The following is a 10,316-nucleotide window of genomic DNA, read 5'->3' as shown; positions in this document are numbered from 1 at the left end:
GTGTCTTATCAACATTTTTCTTGGATTTTTTTTTTTTTTACTTCGTATTTCAAGGTTAGAGAATAAGGAAGAATGGGGTAATAGAGTGAAGCAAAGGAGAGAAATAATGAGAGGGTGACATTTTGTGGGGCACTTGGAGAACAAAACATAAGGACGAAAGTAGCGAATTGTGTCAAACCATAGGGACGATTCATGTAAGTTATAATCGTTTTTCATCTTTCCCGCCACATCGAGTATGGTATGCCCCCAGGGGTTTTTTCACACTCAAACATCACAGATCATTCTTTCTCGACAATCCACTTACCCCAGCAGCTGAAACATTGAAATTCCAGATGGTATGTATAACAATTTCGTGCTGATTTAGTTTTCGGATGTATATCGTGAATCTATTGGAGAATTAATCTGTTTCTCTGTCATATTCGTTGCGAAGATTTCATCCACACAATAATCCATTTGTTTGAAAGCTGAAGCTTTTGAATCGAGATTGATTGTATAGTTATTGCGTACTGATTTTGTTTTCCGATGCATATCGTGAATCTGTGTGGAATTAATCTTTTTGTTAAATTTATTATGAGATTTCCACATAAATACACATCATAGTTGTATAAAGTTCTTTGGATTTTCGAATCATATGCCGTTGTAATAGGTTCGTAAATCGATAGTGATACTTCCTCAATGTCTGATCTATGGAAGTGCGGTGTTAATTTAACATCTAATCAGTGGAATAACTGGTTCGTTTCATGCCCTAATTTTGCCTCAATTAATAGTTTGCAGCAATTCGCTTGTTAGCTTTGTGCTCGTCCATGCTCAAATTCGTTTAGTTTTATTGAACTCTTTTTGCCTCTATGAACATGATGAAACACTGATATTGCTTGTGAAGGATTCACGGAAGGTGAAAAGGTCAATGAATGATTATGTGTTTTTGCTGCTATGGTTTGTCTAGCTCGAACATAGTTTTGGTCTTCAGTAGCCTCTTTAGACTGAAGTTATAATAGAATTAAATGGTATAATTTGGTAAAGCATCAAGGTCACGATGAAACAAGTTGTTTGAATATGGAAACATAAGTAGCAACAAAGCTCATCTGATTTGTTTTGCAGCTGTTGTTTGTAGTGTAAATCTTTTGTGTATCTTAGGATTATGGTGATAATGCTAATTGTATCTGTTTATCATTTCCAATCTCATTTCATTTTCATGCTGTCATAGTCAAAGAAAAGAGGGTTGTCATTGGAAGAGAAGCGGGAGAAGATGCTTCAAATCTTTTATGACTCTCAAGATTTTTACCTCGTGAGTATATAACATCATTTCCACTTCCTATTTTATATATTATCATCTGCAAAATGTATACAGTATACACCATGGGAAAGTTAGACCATGAGTATTTCCTTTGTTTGGTTTAATAATTATAATACTCATATGTTAGTATTCAAAACTTATGTTAACACCTGCATTCTGTGTACAAATTTCAGCTAAAGGAACTTGAAAAGCTGGGCCCCAGAAAAGGCGTTATAAGTCAATCTGTCAAAGATGTTGTCCAAACACTAGTGGATGATGACTTGGTGTCAAAAGACAAGATTGGAACCTCAGTAAGAAATGTGTTACTAATTAATAAAAACTCATAAACACAATTTAATCTCAAAAAATTTCAGGTATACTTTTGGAGTCTTCCTAGCTGTGCTGGAAACCAGGTAAACTTTTATTTCATGATCAAGTTATGCACATAAATGATTTTGGGTCTATACCATTAAATCATCTTTTTCTAACTTAAAATATATTTTTATAAAATTCAAAAGCTAAGAAATGTGTCCAAGAAACTTGAGTCAGAGCTTGAAATCAGCAAGAAGCGTCATGTAGAGCTTGTGGAGCAATGTGACTCTTTAAAGAAAGGCAGGGAGGATTCAGTAAGTTGGTGATTTACCTTTTTTTATTCTACAATTAATTTTGGCATTTTAAATATATATATTTTTTTAATTTCAAATCTCTTAACAGGAAGCACGTGAAGAGGCTTTGAGTGAGCTCAAAGCCATTGAACAAAAGTATAACAATCTGAAAGTAAGTAACATTTCATTAGAAATCATCTTTTAACCGTTAGGTAAATTTACTTAAAAGGAGTTAATAAATTAAATTTCAGGAAGAAATGGGACAATATGCAGACAATGATCCTGCAACATTTGAAGCAATGAGTAATCATACAACTAACTATATAACCTTATTTTTCTTATATATATCTTCATTTATTTTATTTTCTCTGTTTTAAAGATTTGAACCATATTTCTACTAAATTTGAAAATTTTCATGATTGATTTTAGAGGAAGCGATTAAAGTTGCCCATGAAGCAGCTAACAGATGGACAGGTTTGACCTTCTTTCTTAGTGCAAAACTAATTTTAAAATCTTTAAAATTATGTTACTGAAGTATAACCATGAATTTAAGTACAAAAAAACTGATTATTTTCAACTGTGTCATATATTCTGCAGATAATATTTTTACATTGCGCCAGTGGTGCTCAAAAAATTTCCCTCAGGCCAAAGAACAACTTGACCATTTGTACAATGAGGTAAAATTACAATGAGAGTGAGGAGGGCATTTATGTCTTTTTCACATAAAAGAGATTGAGAATGACCCATGTCGAATGTGTTCCATTTTTTTTGATCTGACAAAAGAATTGCAAATTTTGTCCCATTGACATGACTATCATTATCATAATATCATTATCATTATCAGTATCAGTATCAGTATCAGAAAGCTGCTATGTTTTGTCGTATAAGGAGTGGGAACCACCATTTTGGATGTCACCAACAGTGAACAGTTTGTTTACCCTTTTTAGGGAAAAAAAAACCCTACAAGAGTTGCATTGCTGTCATTTTGGCCTTGAAATTATTATGCCAACTCTAAATACTTTTTATTAAACTATAACTAAATATTGAGCAAACTACAAATCTGGTCCCTGTTGTATCTCATATTTTATGGTTTAGGTCTAAAAAATGTTCTTTCAGTTTTGGTCCATGTTGTAAGTTTTTAAATTGATTTTGGTCCCTGAATTGATACGAAAGCAATAAGGATTAAAATTGAAAAAGAAACAAGTAAAAATGACATACCACAGGGACCAGTTTGTAATTTAATATTAGATATTCTTAACAGAAAGAATGATATACTAAAACTTGTGAGAAATTTAAATTTTCAGGTAGGGATAACAGATGATTTTGACTACTTGGAGTTCCCAGTATTGACACCTGTCAAGCAAGTTGAGGAGTAAAATATTATCATGAGATAATTTTGGTAAGTTTTTTCTACATAATCAGTGGTAAAAAGTAAAAAAAAAATGTGACGCTCATTCGCTAATCACTTGACTAATATTGTAAGGGGAAAATTTGTATTTTCAGGTAATATTAATTACACATATTCCGGCATATATCTTGTTGTGCAACTTGTATGCACATGGCACTCCATGTTACCATTGTATGTGTCCAAAACAGGGAAACACCCCACATGACAATGACGAAACAACCCTTGCTGAATCTATGCATAATATACATACATGATACATCTTTCTAACATCACCACACACACATACATTATCCATTATAGATTACCCAAAATACCCTCTACTCTTGGTATATGCATGGTTATCTCATATCATATCTTGACACTTTTTGTTGATTAAAGAAATTACAACTAACAATTTAAGATAAACAATGGTAACACATTTAAAACATAAAAAGTTAGGGTCCCCCTCTAGAAAAACTAAAAAGTTAGGGTCCCTGCTTAGAAAAACTTCCAAGTTGATTTTTGGTTACAAATCCTATCTTAAATAGTTATGTATAATTACCCTACACCATTGAACAACTTTTGTGGGGATTATTTTCAATAATGGCGATGAGAGGGCATTTATGTCTTTTACATAAAAAAGAGATCAAGAGTTAATCTTTGTCCCACCTTTTTGAATTGTACAAAAAAAAATTGCATTTATTGTTTAATTGACATTGGTTCTAATATATGTCTAATGCATGCCAGATGTACTACAACTTGTTTTATTTTGTCATGCATATTAATTACATACCTTTCTTCGTACATGCATATTGGTCCCAAATTGGTCGAATAGTTATGAAAGATGATCATGCTTAACCTATCTTTTTTTTGGTGATCTTGCCTAACCAAGTAACTAACAAGACAAGTTAGAAATAGTTTAAGAAAAAGGAAAAAATGGTAATCGGTTTTGTAGACATTATTTGTTGGGTTGCCTAAATTTGGGAACCTCTCACTTGACATGACACTTAATATAGTAGAATCTTTCAATATTGTTATTGAAAAATTATGCAATTAGTCTCTTTGGTTTGCCAAAACAAGCATGATAAGGACAATTAAGATAGTCCCTATCTTTTTTTTATTTTATTCTAGACTTTTATTCAATTAATCTATAATTTACTATATTAAGAATTACTTTACCCTTCTCATCGTCACCACCTCCACTACCCTCATACTCAAACACAAAAACCCATATTAATAAAAGACAACAAAATAATAATTTCGAACATTTTAAAACTTTTTGAAAATATTTTCAAACGAGTTCATGAGCTTTTGATTTCCAAGCTGGTTGAAGATTTGTTTTTGAATTTCGATGGTTGATGGTTTTTGAACAAATAGTTTTTGAACAGTTCTTGATTCTTGAATTTTTTTAACATGTTTTAAAATATTCGTATAAATGTGTTTAATACTAAAAATTAAAAAACAAAGATTTTTCTAACCTATTTGTGCTAAACGATCAAATAAAGAGTATGCGTATAAAAATTTCGAAATAGCTTTTTCAAAGTCATATTAGATAATGAAAATAACAAGTATGAATCTCAAAAATGTAGTTTTCGAAAATTCTAGCACAATAAGTAATTTAGAAAAATTTATTGCATGTTAGAAAATACAAATTTTCAAAAAAGATGGTCTAGAAGGTAATTCCAGAAAAAAATATATTTTCTTGTATATGTTTAGGAAAAATGGTCATTAGTTTTACTATCCCAAATGTTAATGTTGGACGATGATGACACCTTTATTGATCAAAATATATGGAAGTCATTCAGATAATTAGTTTTACTATCCCAAAGTAAATGATACTTTGCGCGACACAATTCTTATAAAACTTGATTATAATTATTTTAAGATAAAATTGCAAGTTTGATCCTTATGTCAAAAATTGAATGTTTGGTCCAAATTTTTTTGGAGTTGCATTAATGGTCCAAAATAAGAATTTTATTGTAGTTTTGGTCCATAAAAGAATTTAAATGAGTTAGAATGACTGATTTGCTCTTATTTATTTAATTTATTTTTAAATGAAAACTAAAATAAAAATTCCTAACCCTAACCCCACCCAAGAACATGTTCATGGATTCAAAATCACTCAAGAACATCTTCCATCACCATTATCGTTTGACCACCGTCCGCCACCACTATAATTGTTCACCACCACTGTTTGCCACCTCCATCTCCACCTCTTTTTTTTTTCTACCACTTCATCTCCGCCAAATAGTCATCTTATAATAAAAAACTATACATAAAATTAGATCAAACGTAAACACACATACACAACCAATAAAGGAGTTATGGCACTTTGAAGGTATTGTCGGAAACGGACTTAGAATAAAGGAGATATGGCACTTTGAAGGTATTGTCACTTATGACACTTATTAGAAAGAGTTGGCAAGGAAAGGCCATGCATGTAAGGGACACGCGTGGGTACGCCCAGCGTAGAGGGATTAAATGAACGCGGGTGTTGGGGGCGTACGCCCAACGTACAGGATGTATGCCCAGAGTACGTCCAGTATCCAGAAACCCTAATTTTAGGGCTATCCACTATATAAGGAACCTTATGGTTCCAACCCCAACCTCCATATCTGCCCTCTTACCCTCAGAAAACCCTAAGAAGCCGTTCTTCCTCCATTGTTGTGGGTATTTGGCCTTGGAAAGCTTGGTTTGGCAAAGAAGAACCTAGAAGAAGAAAGAGGAAGTTGTCAAGGAAGGAGTGGGGTGGCTGGAGCTCGTAGATCTGGAAAGGCATCATCTTTTGGAGCCCTTTTGAGGTATAAAGTCTCTTGCTTGGCAATCATATTGTGTAGATCTATGTGTTGTAGAGTTTTGACAACATTCTTGTCCCAAAAACCTCATCTTGATGCATGATGCGAGTTAGTCGAGTTAAGCTGTCCTTCCAGACCTTAGGAGAGGTCTTGAGTGAGAAAAATAAGATCCTAATGGTTTTGGTTGTCCCATGTAAGAAGTAGGAGGGTCTTAATGAGTTAAGACCTTGGGTTAAGGACTTTATGGGCGTCCAAAGTAATAAAGTTTGAGACTTTATGAATCCTAGGCATATTTGGTCTATGGATATGAAGTTTGGGCTTAAGAGCTTAAGCCATTAAGAACTTATGAAGGATTGTAGTTCAACGAGGTTACGCCCCGCGTAAATGGTAGTACGCCCAGAGTAGTGGGTCTGTGTCCCGATTCCAACCCGCGATCATTGGTGTATGCCCAGCGTACCAAGAGGGGTACGCCCCGCGTACTCCCTCTGTTGGGTTGTGACTTTGGGCCTTAAGTGTTTGGGCTGTTATTGGGCTTATAGGGCTTGGGCCGTGACTGAATATTATGGATGGAGTATTTTGGGCTCAATAATTATTATGGACCTTGGATCTAGGCCCATTTGGTGATGTGGGCCCAATTTAGTAAATTGGGCCAATATTGGGCTTTGCAAGAGGATTTGACTTTGGGTCTTGGCCCAATGAGAAGATGATGGACTTAATGAATATTGTGGGCCCTTGGTCTAGCAAGTTTTGATGGTTTCTTATGTGGTGATTTTCATATGGTAGTTGGGATTTTTCCGGCGAGTCAACAGTCAGAGATTTGCAGGATTCCGGCAGTTGCAAGGCGTGTTTTCCTCACTGTACTCAAGGGTCTAAGGCACCAAGGCCGACCCTTTGAATTGTTGATAAAGCTTGTTATGTTATGTGATGATATGCTTGCTAGTATCCTGGTAGATAGGATAGCGGTATGAGAATATGCTTGTTAGCTCAGTATCCTAGAGAAATGGATAGTCGTTTGATGGCTAGTTCTGTTGGGTCAGCACCCTGGTAGCTGGGTAGTGATTATTCATAGCCTAGTAGTTGGTCTTGCACTATGAAGTACGTGCGGGTTAGGCATGTTGAACATTAGTAGAGGGTATTCCATCCCGGTAGGATGATAGGGCCCTAGTGCCTTGATTATGTAGAGTGTTTTATGTATGCCTGTTATGTGTGCATGTCTGCTAGAGTATGTTGGCATTCCAACCCGATGGTTGTGGGCCAAGAGTATTCCATCCAGGTGGGATGATTGGACTCATAGTAGTTTGGCATTCCAACCCGATGGTTGAGGGACCTGGGGTATTCCATCCCGAGGGATGATTGGACCCATAATATTAGTAGTAGTAGAAGTAGTTATTGTATGTATAGGAAGTGGGGCATTCCAACCCGATGGTTGTAGGTCAGGAGTATTCCATCCCGGTAGGATGATTGGACTCATAGTATGTTGGCATTCCAACCCGATCGTTGAGGGGCCTGGGGTATTCCATCCTAAGGGATGATTGGACCCATAGTAGCTATTGTTGTACGTATAGGTGTTTGGGCATTCCAACCCAATGGTTGTGGGCCGAGAGTATTCCATTCCGGTAGGATGATTGAGCTCGTATTATGTAGGCATTCCAACCCGATGGTTGAGGGCCGGGGGTATTCCAACCGGAAGGTTGATTGGACCCGTAGAACGTTGTTCTTTGATGTAGGCGTATGTTTATGTATGTGTTATGTATGCTATGTATGTTATGGACCGGAAGGTCCCACAGAGTGATGGCCTGGAAATGCGTATGTGTGTATGGGTACTTTGGGGGAACTCACTAAGCTTTCGGGCTTACAGTTGTGGTTTATTGTTTCAGGTGCTTCAGGAGATCGTGGCAAGGCGAAGGCGTGATCGTACCGCTCCTCATGTTTATGCTTTATGTGATATGATTTTGGGGAAAATACTCTGATGTTTAAACTATTTTGAAAACAAGATGTATGATCGTAACTGTTTTTGCATGAATTAAAATGTTTTAATTTGGTTGAAATTTTTGATCGTTACAAACAAAACCCTAAGAAAAAAAATCTTCAAACCTTCCATCACTAAACCTTCCACCTCCAAACCCTCAATCTCCAAACCTTCCATCACCACATGTTATCGACCTTCATTTGATTAACCAATTCATTCACCCGCTAGTTACTACTATCCTACTATGGCTCCACAATTGTTTCAATTTAAGCCGTACTCTTCTCAACCCATGCTATTTTACTAAAACCAACCCCAAACTAATTTCCAATCTCAACGAATACCCTGTCCAAATTTCGATCTTGATCCGTCTAAGACGGTTCAAGAAACCTAATTATTTTCACAACCTTTACCCCAAACTAATTTTCAATCCCAACCATGATGCCTAGTCGATGAGTCAACTGATTTTTCTGAGAAGGCCCCGTTCAAGAGTCGTTTTAGGAGCCTGAAGTCGAACCAAAAGGAAAAAGGGAAGGCTCCATGCAAAAAACGGACGAGCAATCAAGAGAGGACAATAGCCCAAGCATGACTTGATGTGTCGGAGGATCCGATGACGGGTGACGACTAAGATTCAGTAACCTTTAAAAATAGGTTTTGGATTAGTTTTTGTGCTCCAATGAAAAAGGACTACCACAATGCTAATCAATTTTACTCGAAATGGAGGATCGCTAACAAAGCCTCAATGGAGTTCAATGACATCCACATAAACGCGATTCGCAACCCCTAAAACGGTGCAAATGAGGTGGATGTTGTATCAAAAGTTCGTAAGATTTATTAGGTGAAAATCGAAAAACCTTTTGGCAATAATGCATTTTGGGGAGTTGTGAAGGACAAACCAAAATGGCTTAATCTAAAAAGCTCTGAAGATTACACGGGCATGTTCAAACGAAACAAAACTTCCGAGTCAACTCACAGTCAATCTTCTGATGCGCATATCGGGGGGATTGATCTCAACAACGACGATCTGTATGAAGCTCCAACTCGTCCTATGAGATGAGACAGAGCAAAAATAAAGCTGAAAGGAGCACAAAGTTCATCAAGTGAAGTGGATGAGATAAGGAGTGACATTAAAGGGTTGGCCGCTAAGCTTGATGGTTTTCTGGAATTGGGAAAGGAAAAAGAAAGGAACCGTGCGCTAAAGTTTTTCTTAAACCCGGGAAAGAACTTGTCCGAGGAGGACGTCAGATTTTCAACAATGCGAGGAAGGATACTGCTAAACAATACAACTAAGAATAGTCATAGTATTTTTATGCTATAGATGTAGTTTTAATTTATGTTTTAAATGTAGTAATAAATCGTGTTGTAGGTTTTTGTCACAACTGAGAATTCTGATACGTTGTAAACACTTAACAAAGAATGACATTGTAGCTAAAAAATGTATGGTGTTTATTCATGACAACAAAATTCCATCAAATACCCTATACTAACTTTCAAATAGTCAACAAAAGTTGGAAACCCTAAAAATCCCGGTTTAAGTCCATTTTGGACTAGGATTTTCTTATTGGGCCTAATGGACCAATAAGCTTCCAATTTGACTACTTTGGGCTTAGGACTCTTAAATGGACCCTAATTGGACCCATTTGCATGAAACTTAACATTTTGGGCCTCATAAGCCTAGAATGGACTAGTTTATCTCTCATGGGCGTTATTGGGCAATAACAAATCTAATTAGCCCTATTGGGCCATAAAACTCATACTTTGATTTATTTTGGGCCGTGAACCATCTCCAAAGACCAATTGGGCCGAAAATCATCAAAATGGGCCCATAATATGGACTTAAGCACAAGAGGCCCAAATTCTCTTCTCTCTTCTCTCTTTCTCAGCCCAAGAGGAAAATAAAAAAATAAAAATAAATAGAAACTCATGAAATAAGGAGGGTTAGCCACCTCCTTATTACACCATGGACTTCCAAGCAAACCTCACATGTCTCCATGCACCATCTCTTCACCTCTCTCTCTCTTCTCCTTTCTTCTTCATAATTCTCGGCCAAAAGAAAGAGCCAAACCACACACACAAAACACCAAAACTCTTCTAAACTCTCTCTAAATTCTCCTCCTTCCCACTCCAAAAGTCTCAAAATTTTACTTGAGCAACAAGAGGATTTCAAGAGATTATCATCACTTCTTGGTAAGTTACACATAACCTATGATTTTATAACTCTTTTCTCATGATGATATCCCTTCTCTTAAACAAATTGTGGTAATCACACTCTTATAAACACCTCAAGCTC

At 36.1% G+C, this 10,316-nt stretch overlaps 1 protein-coding gene across 2 annotated transcripts; it reads left to right on the top strand.

The window, feature by feature from the left end:
• Positions 1–219: 219 nt before the first annotated feature.
• ATMND1 (Mnd1 family protein) lies at positions 220–8,108 on the top strand. 2 transcript variants are annotated; one of them, XM_078999556.1, is made up of 11 exons: positions 220–335; positions 1,205–1,285; positions 1,468–1,584; positions 1,648–1,686; positions 1,792–1,899; positions 1,988–2,050; positions 2,130–2,181; positions 2,308–2,352; positions 2,476–2,555; positions 3,183–3,277; positions 7,938–8,108. In XM_078999556.1, the coding sequence occupies exons 1-10, from the start codon at positions 333–335 to the stop codon at positions 3,252–3,254; spliced, it is 660 nt and encodes a 219-aa protein (XP_078855682.1). In that variant the 5' UTR covers positions 220–332; the 3' UTR covers positions 3,255–3,277; positions 7,938–8,108. The 2 variants fall into 2 exon arrangements, with proteins under 2 accessions (XP_078855682.1, XP_078855681.1); XM_078999555.1 differs by lacking the exon at positions 7,938–8,108 and adding an exon at positions 3,382–3,518.
• The last annotated feature ends 2,208 nt before the right edge of the window (positions 8,109–10,316 follow it).

The sequence above is a fragment of the Lactuca serriola genome, chromosome 5 (assembly GCF_051521515.1).
Source record: "Lactuca serriola cultivar US96UC23 chromosome 5, Lser_US96UC23_V15, whole genome shotgun sequence".
NCBI lineage: Eukaryota > Viridiplantae > Streptophyta > Magnoliopsida > Asterales > Asteraceae > Lactuca > Lactuca serriola.
This window is presented reverse-complemented; position numbering and strand designations above follow the sequence as displayed.

Bases quoted from the DNA above. Each gene is read 5' to 3' on its own strand.
- ATMND1 (XM_078999556.1), top strand. The intron at 1,585-1,647 runs GTAAGAAATGTG...AAAAAATTTCAG, and splicing joins AAGACAAGATTGGAACCTCA to GTATACTTTTGGAGTCTTCC. The intron at 1,900-1,987 runs GTAAGTTGGTGA...ATCTCTTAACAG, and splicing joins AGAAAGGCAGGGAGGATTCA to GAAGCACGTGAAGAGGCTTT.